The sequence below is a fragment of the Thamnophis elegans genome, chromosome Z (genome assembly GCF_009769535.1).
Source record: "Thamnophis elegans isolate rThaEle1 chromosome Z, rThaEle1.pri, whole genome shotgun sequence".
Lineage (NCBI taxonomy): Eukaryota > Metazoa > Chordata > Lepidosauria > Squamata > Colubridae > Thamnophis > Thamnophis elegans.
Genome location: NC_045558.1, coordinates 52109276 through 52127781, shown reverse-complemented (window position 1 = coordinate 52127781; position 18506 = coordinate 52109276). Strand labels below are relative to the sequence as shown.

Genomic DNA, 18506 nt, shown 5'->3' with positions numbered 1-18506 from the left:
GCCCTGATCTAGAATAACAAGCGGTACACCTCTAACTTTGTTCATCATGTCCATGTTTCATATATTTTAACCCATACTTAATTGTCCTTCCATTGTCATATTCAGTCAATTAGCAACTCAGCTTAATTATCATGTATAAAAGTGAATCACATACCTCTACTTTACATTCTCCCCATAATAGATTCATATTTGTCCATATTCCATATATTTTAATCTTTATTTAATTATCTTTCCATTATCATATTCAATCAGTTAGCAACTCAATTTTATTAACATATATAGGAGTAAACCACATATCTCAGCTTTATATTTCCCCATATAATAATTTCTAATTGTCTGATTTTTTCCTAGTAAGTTTTTTGTCCCACTTCTCTATTCCTGTCTTCTTCCTTTTTTTTTGTTTTGACATGTCCACCCTCTTCAATTTTTCCCAAGCCACTGTCAAACCCAGTAAATTCTTTTGTATGTCTCTTTGTTGGGGCATAACCCCCCTCTTCAATTTTCCCTATGCCACTGTCAACCTCAATAAGATCTTTTCTCTGCTTTTTATTTCCTTTTGTTGGGACACATTCCCCTTTTCAATTTTCCCTATACTACTATCAAATCCAATGAAGTTTTTTGTCTGCTTTTTATTTTCCACTGTTTCTACCTCTTTGTTATCCCTTCCCCCTTCTTCCTTAACTTTTTCCTTCAATTCCTGCTTCTCTGAGTTCAAAATTCTATTTAGACTTGATTTTAATGACTTATGCATGTTTTTTATAATTTCATGTAGTTCTTCAAATTCCCACCTTTCCATAATGTCCAGTTCCAAAGTTGTAGTTATTATACAGTTCTTATTTCAAAGTTCTGGTCCACTTTAAATTTAGGTAATTCAGCTAATGTGAAAAAGAAGAGAAGTAGGAGCCATCCTGATCTTTTGCAGAGAAAAAAAAACTTCGTATTTTCTGGGTTCTTGATTTTATTATTTTTTTCTTGTTACCTTCCACCTCTTGTTGGTTATAGTTGCTCAAAATATCTTAATTGGAACAAACTTGCATACATCCAAACTCTGCTATGTTTCTCTTCACCTCCTGTTTTTCTAAGTTCTGATTTATTGCAATTGGTTAATTAAATCTTCCTGCTCAGAGTTTCGCATTCTATTCAGCACACAGACAAGATAAGGTTATCAATGAGAAAATAGTGCTTTTTTCTTAATTTTTTTCCTTTATTACATTCCACCTCTCATTAATTGGAGTTGCTTAAGATATGTTAGTTAGAAGAAATTCGAACAAAGCAAATCTCCTTGGTATGTTTTTGTTTCCATTTCAACCTCCTATTCTCTCTTAAAAACTCAATCTTTTCAAATCCAAAACCAAATGTAGAGTTTGTATTTGAGTGGGTTTGTCATTTCTCTACTTTTTCCTTTTCTGTCCAATTGTTCTTTTTGGGTTAGTGTTTCAACCCTCCATTTCCCCCCTTCTTTCTTTCTTTTTGCCAAAATCCAGATCTGTCCATTAATATTATTTATACTCTCAAGGTTCTTTGCCTTTTCCAAGTTCTGATTTATAACTGTGGGTTAATTAGACCTTCTTACCAGGCTTTCATCTTGTCCTGCACGCTTCTGCTCAGTAGCTTTGGCTGGAAGCCAGCTTCTTGTGCAGCCATATTGCCGTGCTGCCTCCCTGACTCCGATTCAGAGAGCAAATCTCTGACCTATGACAGACCTGTTGCACTCCCTCTGGATCTGATGAGGCACTGCCTCTTCTTCACTCCCCCCCCCGGGGGGGTTCTGATCCAAAAGGGTCTCAGAATTGGTTTGTCAGACAAGAGCTCAGGGTTCATGTCAATTTTTTGTTCTATTATTTCTTCTAACCATTTTTGAATTTTGATCCAGAATTCTTTGGCTTTCGGACATGTCCACTACATATGATAGAAGGTCCCCTGCTGGTGGTTACATTTCCAACAATTTGGTGATCTATTTGGGAACTTTTTGGCCAATCTGGCCGGGGGTAAATGCCACCTATAAAACATTTTGTAAATGTTTTCCATATAGGATGCTGACATTGTCAATTTATAATTCCCCCTCCCATACTTTTCCCCAGTGCTCCAATTCAATATTATACCCAAAGTTTTTAGCCCAAATTATCATTGTTTCCTTCACAATTTCCTCCTCCATTTTGAATTTTAAGAGACAATTGTATGTTTTTGTAATCATTTTTTCTTCTGTTCCTGTTACTATTTTGTCCAATTCTTGCTATTCATTTTGAAATCCATACTGTTCTAAGTCCTTTTTGTATCTTGTTTGAATTTGTAGGTATGGCCACCAGTCTAATTCAATTCTCTGTAATTTTAACTCCTGATTTGTTTTAAGTTTTCCTTGCCCATCCAATAACTCTTTATATGTCAATATCCTATTCAAATCTATTAGATTGGGGTAGATAATTGTTTCCATGATTGATATCCATCTGGGAATTTTTGTGTAGAAAAATTGCTATAATATTTCTAGTAAGGCCCCTCTTACCTGATGCCTCTAGAAATATTTATGGGCTTTACTCTTTCACTCCCAAATAAAAGCATGCCAGCCCAGCTATAAATCATGACCCTCTATCGTCAATATTTTTTTATTTTGAAATACTATCCATTATTTGAAGCATGTTACCACTGCTGCCTGATAATAAAGCTCCCAATGTCAATGTATTTCATAGGTTCTTGAAATATTTTTATTGTATATTTTAATGTAATTGAAATACTTTTTCCCACATCCCATTATATATAAATATATACAGGTAATCCTGTGTCATAACCATTCATTTAGTGAAGTTATAACGGCACTGAAAAAAGTGATTTAATGATGGTTTTTCACATTTGCAACCATTGCCGCATCCCTGGGATCATGTGATCAAAATTTGGACGCTTGGCAAGTGGCATGTATTTCATGTATTTATGATATTTGCAGTATACTGGGATCATGTGATCACCTTTTGCAACCTTCTGTCTAGCAAAATCAATGGGGGTCAGATTCATTTGGCAAATGTGTTACCAATTTAACAGTTGCAGCAATTCACCTAACAAGTGTAACAAGAAGAAATGGGGGAAAACTCATTTAGCAACTGTCTTGCCAATGAAAATTTTGGACTTAACTGTGGTTGTAAATTGAAGACTACCTGTAATTGAAAGCTTTGATATTCACAAGTAGTCCTCAATTTACAATCATTTGTTTAATGATTGTTCAAAGTTACAAAGGCACTAAAATGATGTGACCAGTCCTCGCACATGACTTTTGCAGTATCCTTCATGGTCATGTGATCAAAACTCCAGTACTTGGCAACTGGGATATATTTATGATTACAGCAACCCAGGATCACATGATGCAAGGTTGACTCAGCCTTCTTGTCAGGCCTTCCAAGTTAATAAATTGAGGACCCAGATTGTTGGGTGCAAAATGCTGACTCTGTAAACTGCTTAGAGAGAGCTGTAAAAAACACTGTGAAGCAGTATAAAGTCTTAAGTGCTATTGCTATCCAGTATTTGCAATCTTCCCAGCTTCTGACAATCAAAGTCAATGGATAAAGCTGGATTTGCTTAACAACTATGTGATTCACTTATTGCAGCAATTCGCAAAAAAAGGTTATGAAATCAGGCCCGACTCACTTAACAACTGCCTTGCTTAGCGAGGAAAATTCTGGTCTCAATTAATTTACATATCAAACTTATTAATTGTCTATCTCCCACACAGAAGGAGTCTTTGGTTATAATTGCTGTTGTAAATTGAGAAGTATCTGTATCAGGACCCTTTATACTGGTTCCCACCCCCTCATGTATTGAGCTATATGATGTTTTTGGATAATATTGGAAAATGTCTGAAGGGAATCACATTGGAGAAGGCTGCCGTACTCCTATTCAATTATTTTTCAACAGCTGTCTCTGTTACACAACAAATACTTCTAAAACATTTCTGATATATAATAGTGTGTGAGAGAACAAGAGGTAAAAATTTAACTTTAGTTCTCAAAACTAAGGCTGTTAAATTATGTGAAATCTATATTTACTACACAGTTATTACAAGTAGATAAGTTGCTTGCATTAAACTAAATTTCAATTAATAAGAATACAATAACACTACCAAAATCACTGATATTTTCTAAAATGTAAAACTATTTGAGGTCAGTCTGTGTCACATGCTATTTCACTTTGTTTAAAATTGTCATTTCATTACTCTAGTGAATCAGCAGTATTTATTTGAAAGGGGAATCTCAAGGAGTGTTGATAATACTGAGAGGTATCAGTTTTTTCCATTGCAAAGCCTTGTATTCTGAGACTATATTAAAAAAGAGAGAACCTCCCCAGTGAGAATAAGATTAGTGAGAATTAATTTCTTGTCTTCTTGATTTCTGAAACTTTATTTTTACTTAATTACATTTTAAATTTAATTCATTTAGTGTTTTGTGTGGCTTCTGGAAATGTTAATTTTTACATACTATAGGAAGAGTACGTGCTTTCCACAAACATTTTGTATTGGAAATATATCATTTGTAAATGTATACTTACAAAAAAATAATGCAAATTATATATTTCTATAGTATATACATTTATGAAATATAATATATAATAAAATATAAATAATAAAATTCTGTATAAATATTTCTTGAACATACAGATATTACATAAACCTTTTAAAAAGTTCTTACTGCCTGTTCTTACTGTTAATTAAAATCTTTGCTAATGTAACTCCATAATTATTCTCCTTTTTTTTTTTACTTTGGTTTTTTTTTTTTTTCCTCCATGGAGGTGGTGATACAATCCAGGCATGGGTTGATTTTGTCTGCTCGCTGATCGGACTGTTAAGCTGTTAAGGCACTACCTTGTTGCTAGGAAATACCCAGTTTTTGACTCAGTCCCTCAGTAAGGATGATCGTGTCATCGCTTGCTCCTGACAGCTTATTTGTCAATTTTCTCCTAAATCTTATCATCTTGGACTTGTGAGTACTCCTCTTGGCCAGAATAAGCATTATAGCTGGCTCAGTGGCTTGAGCGGAGGCTCCAGCTGCTGGACTTCTGACAGTGAGAGCCAGGCTTATCATTACTGGCCTTACAAGCTCCCTAAAAGACTTGGCTTAAGAGGCTGTAAAATTCAGAGGAGATTGATTGCTCCATTCATAGAGCTCTGCACTCTGCTGTAGCTTCATTACTTGGTGCACTTTGGATTTGTAGAGCTTCATGCTCTCTCGGAGTGGTAAAAAAGCAGCTGGCATGCTGGACTTTGTGAGGAGAGCTTTGCACTCTTCAATTACAAGGAGGCAGCACCCCCTTTTAAGCAAAAGCTTCGCGCCCTGCATGAGATTGGATCCAAGGCCATAGAGTAAGGCATGGTGCACTCTATAACATGGTAGACGATTCGGCTTTCTCCAGCCACCAGCAGCAAGATAAGTGCTCCCAACAGATACCTTGGAGGGCTCCGAGAGTGAGTTTTTTGGTTGTTAGAAGCCTTTGAGAGCCTAAACAGCCAATTTTTAGCTGCAAGCATTGCTAGTGCTGCAGCCAGCCCTTAGCATTAAAATGAGCATGAAATTGCAGTTTGACAGGAGAGAACAGCCTGCCTGTAATTGATTTCAAAATGAGGGTGCAGCAGCACCCAGCTCCAGTGAAGGAGGCAAGGGCCTGGGAAGCCATGATTTGATTATAGTTGCCCCTATGCCTCCCTCTTTGCCCTCTACTTCCACTGAGCACAAACAAAGCTCAAAGGCTGTCCCCAAATTAGGCAAATCCTGGAATGGTTCTAAAACAGTCTTTGAATTCTAAAAAAGAAGGGAGAAGACCTTAGATTGCCTGTTCTCCAAAGCTAGCAACCAAAAGATTCAGGCCTCCCATGCCAGAGGGGAATCAGGGGAATCTCATGGCAGACACACCTTGTCGCTGTCACCAGGGGGAGCAGAACAGCAGCCAAACCTTATGGTGTTGCCAAACTTCTAGGTGCTGGAGGCCATATGCCCAACATGGCGAACCTGTGGCACGTATGCCACAGGTGGCACGCGGAGCCATTTGTCAAGGCACGCGAGGCATTGCTCTGTCAGCTGGCTAGCACACACGTGCGCGCTGGCCAGCTGAGTTCAGCCTTTTTTAAAAGCTATTTTTCACCCTCCCCAGGCTCCAGAGGCTTTATAGGAGCCTGGGGAGGGCGAAAAGAGCCTGCCTGCCCCCTGGAGGACCTCCGGAGCCTTAAGGAGCTTTCCTGAAACCTCCAGAGCACGAAAAAAACGGCACTATGGGCAAACTGGAAGTTCCGGAACAGACTTCCCTCCTAAAGAGGAGGGATACGAGCGATCCTTTGCAAGGCAGAGATGAGGATTACGTCCAATTCCACGCGGATAAAGTTGCTCGGCTTCGGGCGGACCTGGACTCCAATTACGCAGAACCAGCTGAGGCACCAGGGGAGAATCTGGCAGGACATCACTGGATTGATTTTCAAGCTGTTACCCCTGAGGACGTGGACAAGGCCATGGGAGCTGTAAGCACCTCCACATATGTACTGGACCCGTGCCCCTCCTGGCTGGTTGCTAACAGCAGGGAGGTGACACGGGGCTGGATCCAGGCGGTTGTTACCGCCTCCCTTCGGGAGGGGTTCTTTCCCTCCGCTCTAAAGGCGGCGGTGGTGAGACCCCTTCTGAAGAAACCATTTTTGGATCCAGCCGTTTTAAACAACTATCGTCCAGTCTCCAACCTCCCCTTCGTGGGGAAGGTTGTCGAGAAGGTGGTAGCCTTTCAGCTCCGGCGGTCCTTGGAGGAAACCGATTATCTAGATCCCTTCCAGTCGGGATTTAGGCCTGGCTACAGCACGGAAACCGTGGTTGCATTGATCGATGATCTCTGGAGAGCCAGGGATGGAGGTCCTAGTGCTCCTTGACCTCTCAGCGGCTTTCGATACCATCAACCATGGTATCCTTCTGCGACGACTGCGGGAGGTGGGGGTGGGAGGCACTGTTCTATGGTGGTTCTCCTCTTACCTCTCAGACAGGTCGTAGTCGGTGTTAGTTGGAGGGCAGAGATCGACCCCTAGGCCCCTGACGTATGGGGTACTGCAGGGTTCGATCCTGTCCCCCCTCCTGTTTAATATCTACATGAAACCGCTGGGTGAGATCATTCGACGGCACGGGATAAAATACCACCAGTATGCGGACGATACGCAGCTGTATCTGTCCGCCCCGTGCCAACTCAATGAAGCGGTGGACGTGATGTGCCAGGGCCTCGAGGCTGTTAGGGACTGGATGGGGGCTAACAAGCTTGTACTCAATCCAGATAAGACCGAGTGGCTGGTGTGTTTCCCTCCTACTAATTGGCCAAGTGTTCCATCTCTCAGGCTGGGGGGTCAAACAGTACGCCCCTCAGACAGGGTCCGCAATTTGGGAGTCCTCCTGGACCCACAGCTGACTTTTGAACACCATTTGTCAGCTGTGACCAGGGGGGCATTTGCCCAGGTTCACCTGGTGCACCAGTTGCGTCCCTACCTGAACCGGGAGGCCCTCACTACAGTCACTCGTGCCCTTGTGACCTCTAGACTGGACTACTGCAACGTGCTCTACATGGGGCAGCCCTTGAAGAGCATTCGGCGACTTCAGCTTGTCCAGAATGCAGCCGCGCAAGCGATCGTGGGTGCACCTCGGTTCACCCACGTAACACCTATCCTCCGCGAGCTGCACTGGCTCCCTATTGGTCTCCAGATACGCTTCAAGGCGCTAGTCGCACTTATAAAGCCCTTCATGGTTTTGGACCTGGGTACTTGAGAGACCGCCTGCTGCCAATTACCTCCACCAGACCGATTAGATCCCACAGATTAGGCCTCCTCCGAATTCCATCCGCTGGCCAGTGTCGACTGGCGACTACCCAGAGGATAGCCTTCTCTGTGGCTGCTCCGACCCTCTGGAACGAACTCCCCGTGGAGATTCGCACCCTCACCACCCTCCAAGCCTTCCGCAAAGCCCTTAAAACCTGGCTGTTCCGACAGGCCTGGGGCTAAAGAACCGTGCCCCTATCTTGAATGGTATGATTGTTGCACTTTTTAAATTATGTATTGTTTTGTGTTGTTGTCAAATTGTCTGTATCCCCCTTCCCTTGTTTGAGTTGTGAGCCGCCCTGAGTCCCTCTCGGGGGAAAAGGGCGGCATACAAATGAAATAAACATTCAACAACATTCAACAAACATTGACGAGGGGTGTTAGATTTTAATGTAATATGACTGCACATGTATACTGTCTTCTCTTATTTTTTATTTAAAACTAAGATATGTTAAGTATATTGATATGGAAGCATAAATACCATCAACATAGAATGGAGTTTGCTCAGAAGCTGAAATACACCAATAAGAGGAAGAGTGGGAAATAGAGAAGAGAAGAAAGATAGGAAGAGAGGGATAGGAGAGAGGGTAAGGGGGGAAGATGAGGAGGATAAGGAGGAGTGGAATGAAGAGAGAGAAGGAGAAAGGAAGGGGAAGTAGAGCAGAAAAGGATGATGAAGGGAAGAAAGGAGGTAGGAGAGAGGTAGAAGAAGGAGGTGTATGGAGAGCAGAAGAGCTAATAATGAGTTTTTATCTTTCTGGGCGTTGATGACAAGAGGAACTGATGTAATTACTACTTAATACAATAGGATATTGGCTATTTAATAGTATACATGTGATTATATGTTATGAAAGTGGAAAATAAAAAAAGTATATTTAAAAAAAAAGGATATCAACAACGTGGTGGCAGCAATCCAGTTTTTGGCAGATGCCACCCTCAATGGTGCCAGATTCATATCCAAGTCCTCGGTTGTGACGTGACATTTACTTTGGCTACGCCAGTGGCAGGAGGATGTTCAACACAAGTGGCATTTGGCTTCCACCCCTTTCGAAGTGGGAGCCTTGTTTGGAGAATCACTTGATCCCATTCTAGTGGAGACCAGGGACAAGAGGAAGGTCTTGCCAACGGCCACCAGAAGGGGTCTCTTTTGTCCCACGCCTTACTCCAGACATCCAGCCTTTCGGGGATCAGACTTTGGACCTGCTAATTTCAGGCCATGAGGGAGGGGTGTTACATCCCTAGGCAATGGCAACAGGTGGACTTCCTGTCTAGAGGTAGACTGTAAGTGGCCCTTTCATAGCTGAGGGGGTTGGTTCTTCCATTGCCCCTAATTACTTAGAATTCATTTCTCCCATCGGAGGCTGCTTGGCCTCTTTGCACACCAGTGGCATGAAGTCACCTCTGACATCTGGGTCAGAGACACGGTGAAGTCTGGGCTTTCCCTCGAATTTATCTCCACACCCCAAGGTTTTTCATTTATTGCCTGGTATCAAACAACTCTGTCAAAAAGGCCCTCATACACTCTGCGATTCAGCACCTGCTGAAAATTCGAGCCATATAGCAAGTACCAGACGACCAAAATGGTTAGGAATTTTATTTGTGATCCCAAGGCCTTGGGGGGGGGGTAGGGGTGGAGAGCGATTCTTGACTAAAATGCCTAAACTGCCATCTGCTCTACAGGCATTTTAAGATGCACTCGTTGCACACTATTCTGGGGGGCGTATGGGAGGGTGACTTCTTCACATCAATAGACTTAATGGAGGCTTATATGCACATTCCCATCTTGCCCCTTCATTGGCAATACCTCTGATTTTATTATGTGGGCTGCCACTTTCAGTATAGGGCCCTAACATTCGGCCTTTCCTCAGCACCCACTAAAGTCCTAGCAGCATTGGCAGCCCAATGGTCCAACACAGCCTAGATGATCATCTGTCACGCAAGCCAGGGAAGAATTGAGTCTCACTGCCCAGACATTGCAGTCCCATGGGTTTTCTATTAACATAGAAAAGATCCACCTTGAACCAACTAACTGACTGCTCCACTTGGGGGTGCTTATTGATATGGTGGTGTGCAGGGTGTACCTGTCCCAGGAGTGACAAGCCAGCCTTAGGGAGTTAGCAGGGCAGGTCGAGAGGGAGCCCACGGTATCCTTGGCCAAGCTCTCCCATCTCCTGGGCAAAATTGGTATCCGGTATATCCCTGGACACACCTACACAACAGAGACCTCCAATGGTTTCTTTTACCATTTCAGAGAAAGTGCAGGAGCAGTTCCCTAGCCAGGGTCACTGTTTTCTTGGAGGTCATCTGATCATTCTACTGGTGGAGGTCCCCAGCCACTGCCAGGGGATGCTGCTTCAAAGAGACAGAGCAGCTGACAGTGACAATGGACACCAGCCTCTTTGGATGGTGGGGCCCACCTCCAGTCACAGTTGGCCCAGGGACAGTGGGACCAGAGTGACTGAACTCACAATATCAATTGACTGGAACTAAGAGTGGTCCCTCTGGCTCTCCGTCACTTCCAACAGACTGTCTTGGGCAAGCATGTGCTCATTCTGACTGACACTGTGGCTGCCAAAGCCTATGTAAACCGTCAGGGTGGGGACCCGCTCCAGGTCCCTCATGCAGAAGGCCAAACAATTGGGGCTCTGGGCGGAGAGGCTCCTATTAACCATCACAGCAGAACACATCTCAGGGGTGGCAAATGTGCAGGCAGACTGGCTCAGCCTAGCTCTAGTGCACCATGCCAAGTGGCACCTGCATCCTCCACTATTCTGGGAACTTTCAGACTGTTTCAGCCTCCCAGTTGTGGACCTCTTCACCAACCCAGCCAACACACCTTTCAAAGTTTTATGCCAGGTTCCCAGCACCAGGGCGGAGGGGGTCAATGCTCTCAGGTGCTCCTGGCTTCCTTGACTGCTTTATGCCTTCCCTCCCCTTCCCCTTATCCCATGGGTCAATCAGAAGGTTATAGTGGAAAGGGTAGAGGTTCTACTTCTTGCCCCCCACTGGGCCAGTGGCCATTGTTCACCAATCTATGGATCCTGTCGGTAGACCAGCCCTGGAGGATCCCTCGGGACAGGATTTTGCTCAGGCGGGTTGCTGGTACATTCAGAACCACAGTGGCTCCAGTTGACTGCCTGGCACTTGAGCAGAGCATCCTGAGGGAAGACAAACTCCGGGGTCATTAAGACCATCCAGACCTCTAGGAGACCCTCCATGGGCCAGATATATAACTCCATCTGGCGGACCTTTGGTACCTGATGTGCTAGCAAGGCCTGCCTCCCACAGAAGCAACAGTACCCCAGATCCTGGATTTCCTCCAGGATGGGCTACTTCTCCAAATTCCATCAGGAGGCAGGTAGTAGTGTTAGCTTCAGTGCTGACCTGTGGGGAGCTGCAGTCCTTAACACAACACCCCATGGTGCACCAATTCTTGAAGGGAGTATCTACCCATTCCTCGTGGCAATCACCTCAGCCAGGAGGATCTCAGAGCTGCAGGCCTTCTCCATAAGGGAGGACATCTGTATTTTCCACCACAACAGGGTAGTGCCACATCTTGATCCCTCCTTCGTCCCCAAGGTTTGTACTTGGTTCCACAGGACCCAGGAACTGATCTTGCTGAACTTCTGCCCGGCCCCTTCTCACCCCTTGGAGAAGAAGTGGCACACCTTGCACATGAGGAGGGCTCTCAGGATATATATAAAGAGGACCTCTGCCTTTAGGCAATCAGAATCTCTTTTCCTGTCCTTTCAGCTGGCTTCCCTTGGCAGGAAGGTCATTCATCAACTGTCAGTAGATGGCTAAGGGCATGCATTGCTAAAGCATATAAACTGCAGCCCATCCCATTACCAGGAGGAATCACCGCTCACTCAACCAGAAGTGCAGCCACTACTGCAGCATGGGTGACGCAGACGTCATTGGAAGAAGTCTGCTGAGCAGCCACATGATCCTCTCCTCCATTCATAAAGAACTATAAACTGGACAGCTTTGCCTCGGCCAAGGCAGCATTTGGCTGAAGGGTACTACAGGCTGTTCACACAGGAGGGGGATCTCTCGGACCAGATGTTGGCCCACCTGTAAGGACAAGCCAGCTTTGGCATATCTCATGCCTGAATGCTATCTCCACCCCCATGGAAAATAGGGCATTTGTCTTACCTGATATCCTCTTCTCATAAGGTGGAGATAGTATCTAGCCCCACCTTATAAGATGCTCGTCCTCATTCCAAATGAGCAAGACTTTACCATAAGACACATCGGGTCTGTCACTTCAACTTTGCAGAAAGCTGGGTAATCCTAGTAACAAGGGTGTGTCTTAACAGCTTTGACAGACTCAGTCCAATCAGCAAGCAGATGAAATCAACCCATGCCTGGATGCTATCCACCTTATGACAAGAGGCATATCAGGTAAGACCAATGCCCTTTCTCTTTTGTATTTATTAAAAACAAAATAAATATATACATAGCAAATGTATTATTAAATCTTATTTTTTAGACTTATTTTATAATGTTTTTCATTGACATCTCAAAGTGATGCACCTCAGATACTTTGTTTCATTGTATTCTCACAGTAACTATAGTAATGGGTTTATGCTGAGGGAGATTGAGTGTTGCCTAAAGTCACCCAGCGAAATATATAGCTGTAGTTCTCTCTGGTTCTCGTTCAAGTCCTTAACCCCTTGCTGCTGTCAGTGTCAAGTATTGTTGGATCTGTAAAGCAGTGATTTCCAGAATATGTTTCAGGGGACTTGTGAAAAAGTGCATTTTCCCCTCGCAAGAAGTTTTTCCTCAGAGTCAGATCTTTATTCTCTTTCAAGCCTCCAAGGAAACTTCAAAGCTAATTGTATTTTATTAATGGAAAGGATTTAATAAGATGGGAAATGTTTACCTTCATTTTAGTCTTGCAGAAAAATAAATTTGTTTTTAAGTATGGTTTTGAACATCACATTAAAACATATTCTAATGTTTATTTGGAGATTGCTTCATTACAGTACCCACAATTATTTTTAGCTATCTTAGCAAGATGTATTTCCTTTGAATTATATAGATTTTAAGCCTAACCCTAGCAAACCCAAACCCTTTTGAATATGTTCAAGTGAAAGGAAAAGAATCAATTCAGTACAGTAAATCAATTCAAAGTTTATTTTGATCAAAACAATGAACTCTTGTTTTGTAAAAGAGGAAGAGGAAGGTCAGGTATGAAATGTGAGCTAAAAAGTTAGAATATTAAGTTACTATTGCCACTATAGCTATTAATATAAACTGGATCTCTCAAGCTAGAATTGGAATATTATTTGTCTTGGTCACTTAATATTATGACACACAAAAATTAAGACAAAAGTAGGCAAAAAGTAAATCTACATTCAGAGTTGTAGAGGTGTTAGTTGATTCTTTATTGCTGCCAGCATTATAAAATTTAGCAACATCCAAGGGAGGGCAAAGTCCATTTCAATCAAAATAAGATTTGTATATAGAAATATCAAAGATTTGGATATTTCACTAGAAAAGGGAAAGTAAGACATATTCTAATATCCCTATTTTAAAAAAATACAGGAAATAGATTCTGTGGTGCCATGAGTCCACACAATATTATACATTTTTATCATTTATTCTCATGTCTTTCATTCCATTTGAAATCCATGTTTGGAAGTGTTAGTAACTATTCATACTCTGTTCTGTCATCTTAATCACAGCAAAACAATCAAGCCCTTTCTTTTCTTATGTCCATATGTGAATAATAAGGCAAAGTAGTACAATTAAGCTATAAGTCTCCATTGGCTTCCCAATGAATCTGGCTTTTTTGTGGGGGATGTTGTTTTTGTTTTTTGCATTGCAGCTTTCAGTGGAAACTGCATCCACATTCCATTGCTTTTGTTAATTGTGCCTGGTACTTAAAACATTTGTAAAGAGGAGGCAGGTAGGTGGGGCATATTGGGGACAACGTGGGGGAGGGTAACCGGTTTAGGAATTGTCCATTCAGGTCAGAGTTTAACTCTAGTGGCCATTCATCAGATGTTGGTTGATTGCTATGCAATCCTTGGAGACATTTTACTTACCCATCCCCCTCCTAGCTCTTTGAAAGCAGATGGGCCAAAAAGAGAGTATGACACTTGAACATTCATGTTTTTTGTTTTACTATGCACTGTAAAGCCCTATCCTAGAGCAATCAACTTTATAGCCTTGCTCTGGTACTCCTTTGCCTGCTGCGGCTGTAAAAGATGAATAGCCCCATGTGATATGACCTACGGCTTTGGAAAAAGTAGCAGGTTCCTTTAGGCAGAGTTTGTTTGTTTGTTTGAATGCACATGACTAATTCAAAGAACATTTCCTCCTAGCTGAGGAAATGGGCATTAATGCAAGTCTTGAATTCAAATAGCTTTAGCATTTGCAAATAATTCTTAGCACAAATACACACTACTTTTTTGTCATTAAGTCCTATTACTGCTTCTGATAATGATCTTTAAAAAGCTACGTTTGGTTTTGAAATACTTAATCTGCATCAGGAAATCTGAAATGCTATTCTATTTTATATATTTTCTATCATAATGAAATGAACTATTTGTTTAACTATTTTAGTGTAATTCCAGATTATTTCCAATATTTGCATTTTAGGATTTGAGCCTTTGGTCTCCATTTCTGTGTCTAGTTTTGCTTTTCGTTGTTGTTGTTGTTTTTAACATTAGTAACTAAGTAGACATTGACTAGATGGACCAATATCATCTGGGGGTCAGGTTTAGGAATGTTCCATGAATGACCTGCAAAGTGGAGTTTTTAGTTAAAACCAGCCTTTAAACAAATAAGTGGGCTTCATGCATGTAGCAGTTCTTGTTTTTCTGCTGTCCCGATATTATAATGTAACTATTACGGTATGTCTTTCCCACAACCTATCCCTAAAAATGTCATTCTTTTGCATTCCAAACAGTTTGATTCCTAGTAGCAGTATGGCGACATCTAGTACAAATGGGTTTCTCGTTGTCTTTTTTTTTGGGGGGGGGGGGATTTTGTTTGACATGACAATCTTTTCTACAGCCATAGGATTACTGCTACAGGCAGTCCTTGACTTACAACAATTCATATAGTGACTGTAGTTACAACACTGAAAAAACTGACTTATGACTGTTTTTCACATGCTCATATGATCAAAATTCAGACGCTTGGCAATTGCTTCATATTTGTGACAGTTGCAGTGTCCCTGGGAAAGCCACTTTACAATTTTGTTGCTAACATAATAACTGCTGTGATTCATTTAACTATGGCAAGAAAAGTTTTTAAATGGGGCAAAACTCACTTAACAACTGTCTCACTTAGCACCAGAAATGCTACCAAATGTCATACCTAATTATTATCTTATTTTCTGTGAATAACAACAACCACAACAGTTTGGCCAGGACATAGAAAAGTAGCATATTGCTTATGAGAGTGTAAATTCACCTTCTAATCAGAATCTACCATTATTTTCTTAAAAGTTCCTTGCAAATGTTTGGATAATCTTGGAATACTCTAAGATGCAGAATTAGTTTTCTGCTGGAAAGATATTGTATTGTGAATAGAGCTTGGTTTGCTCATCTCTGCAACAAATCCAGTTGCAGAGATGGTACAATCCAGTTAGCCATTGACACATAGCACATTTTAAATAATGAATAAATATCCACTGTTGTAATTTATTTCATAAACTATGGTTAACCGAACTGGAAAAGTGACCAGTTGAGAGAATGCTGTTAGACAGAACAAAATGCCAGTTAGGTAGAATTCCTTTTTGTGGATGAAAAGCTGCTGTCAGTCTATGTGGAACTGCACATTCTTAGTCAGAGGACATGGCGAGGAACAGCTGGGAGAAGTGTTGGCAAGCACTTAGAATTGTACTAATAACTAGTATTATACCACAGATAGATGGGATACATTTTTATAAGACAATAGCCAGTTAGATATTTCATGCTTTTTAACATAAGTAGTTAAGTATTATTAAGTATTATTACACAACCATTACCATCACCCAACTATGGAAGTATATTGAACAAAGGCAAGAAAGGGCAGAAGTTTGTTATGTCACTGTAGACAGGTACAACTGTAAAACTGGTACCTTGCAGACATTTTGGACTATAAGTCCTATCATCTCATGTCACTGGTTCTGCCCACTGGTTAGGGCCATATTGACAAAGGACAGTATTGGTAGTATTGGTAGATAAGACAGGTTAGTTCAAAGTTATTACAGACACCTCAAAACTACATATATGGTCCTCTTTCAAAATTACAATTGCTGCATCGCTCCTATGGTCATTCACCCATATAACCCATTATGAAGATGCTGCAGCATCCCCACCTCTCTTCTTCTCCCACCATGACACAACCTCAATCCTTGGGCCTGGTACCCATGCCCCCTGGAAGCAGCCACCATTTGCTTTGGTCATTTCGTACAGGAAATGGAGGGTGCTTTCAGAGCTTTCTGCCCAGATCAGTTGCAAACCTCTGGCTCTTGTAGGCTTTGGAAAACCAGTCTCTGCATGCTAAGGCAGCAGCTTCAGGATGAGTTTCCCAAAAGCTTTCCATTCCTTTAACTCCCCTCCCTTCCCAAAAAACCATATTTATTCAATAAAGAAAACAAAGCTGGAAGGGAAAGACTTTCTTTCTCCCTCAAACTCTCCTCCAAAATTAGGTGCTAAAACTAAACTCCCCACCTCTGCCATTACAGTTGTAATTCAAGGACTAACAGAAGAGAATACCACTACAGATGGAGATATTATTATTTTCTTTAATAATAGAGAGATGCTACTAAAAATATACCAACCAGTTTGAAGATGACAAAGGCAATCTAAAGATGATCTTTTACTTCACCTTATCTTAACATCAGCATCTGTTAGCACAGCTAGTGAGAGGAAAGAGTAGCTCTTCATTTCATTAATCATTCTTCTGACAACATACTGTTTGGGTCAAAATGTTTGCAATTTCACTTGTTAAACCAGTTGTATTCTCAAAACACTAAAAACATGTTTTTCATATCAATTCTATATTCTATAATAAAGATGATTTGTTTGTCACTAGGTAGTTCCCACTGCTACCAAGCCATTTTTAAGCTACAGTCAGCTCAGCTAGAGGCTTTCTTTAATGATCTATTAATTTTTTTTCATTACTTTTTCCTTTCTTTTGTGGCTAGTGTGCACACTGACTCCTACATTGTATCCCTGTGGAAAGTAGCATCTGGATCTTTATGACAGCACTGCTCTCTGGACTTTTAGCTTTGCTTCTGGCATTAACTGTTTCAGAGGGTTAATAGTAGGTTTAGTTTGAAGCAGAGTTCTTGCTCATATTGACACCATTTTCTTTCTGGTGTTTCTAACTACCACCACGACTGATATTATACTGGTGACCTACATGAACTTCTTTCTATGCTTTTAGGATTTTTTTTTCTGTGTAGGATTTTTTTTAAGAGCACACTTACATTTGGAAATAAAATGCAATCAGATAGCAAATAAAAATGATGCTGCTATGCTCTGCCAAAGAACAAATGTTGAATATTATGGGATCCCAGGTAATAGTAACTCTCATAGTTATTTCTGACTACAGATTCATGGAATTCATTAAAAATATATAGTTTTATTAATGCTGAAACTCATGATTTTTGTTGATTGATTGTTAGACATTGATTTGAGTTGTTAAATTGGAATATTTTAATATCATGGTTAGTTTTACAGAATAATGAATGAAGATATGCTAAGAAAATAAGAACAATGAATGCCACACCATTTTACATAATTATAGAACACAATTAAAGTATTACATTTCTTGTAATTTGAACTACTTGTGTTCTACAAAGATAAACATATCAAACTGTTCTGGAGCTATAAAAGATGGTGTAAACACTGAGATTTGTGTTTTTTTAAAAAACCTAAATGAGAAGCACTCCCAGCTCTCTGTTGCTTCCCTCTGCTGGATGAAATGTGAAAAGAGCTTTGTAGTTCACTGATGAATAAATCAGTTAATCCCTTGACACAATATTTTGGGAAAGTTCACTGGAGTCTGTTTTAGGGTAGTTAACTAGCATTTTATCTAAATAAACAGTAAATTAAGAGTTTAACTGGAAGGAATTATATAAATCTAATGGCACTTCAAAGTAAATGGTTTATAAAGAAAGATATAACCAAAAGAAAAATGTTATTCTCATACCTTGAATTAAAACAAAAAGGAACTTCTATTGTCCCCTTTGCAGTGTACTTTACAAATTGCCCAATTAAGAAATGGCTTTTAAAAAATCTTACATCTTCTATTCAATACTCTCTCTGTCTCAGGTGCTGCATTTCTACTGTGATGCTTGTTCTGTTCCCATTTGTCGGGAATGCACCATGGGACGCCATGTCGGCCATAGCTTTATCTACCTCCAAGAAGCTTTGCAGGACTCCAGAACTCTTACTATTCAGCTGCTAGCAGATGCACAACAGGGCCGCCAAGCTATTCAGGTAAATATGCAGCTTAAACTAGGGACTGATATTCTTTGAGATCTAGCAGCCTGTTGGGAGACAACCATAATTGATAGGCTAAACCATTGTTTTTCAGTCTTGGCAATGGGTGGACTTCAACTCTAGCTGGAGAATTCCAAAAGTCTGTCAATACAGCTTAAGTTGATGTATTGAGCTAAACACTGAGTTAAACACAGTATTGTTATAGAACACTTCTGTATATTCTCTGCTATGCCATTCTCTCTTGAATG

General features: G+C 41.1%; 1 protein-coding gene across 2 annotated transcripts in view; it reads left to right on the top strand.

Annotated features, from left to right (window-relative positions):
• Positions 1-18506, top strand: part of TRIM71 (tripartite motif containing 71) — a 59704-nt gene that overhangs the window by 15694 nt on the left and 25504 nt on the right. For both annotated transcript variants that reach the window (XM_032237308.1, XM_032237307.1), the window contains exon 2: positions 18088-18255. In XM_032237308.1, the coding sequence (XP_032093199.1) occupies positions 18088-18255 (168 nt within the window). The remainder of the gene's footprint in view (positions 1-18087; positions 18256-18506) is intronic.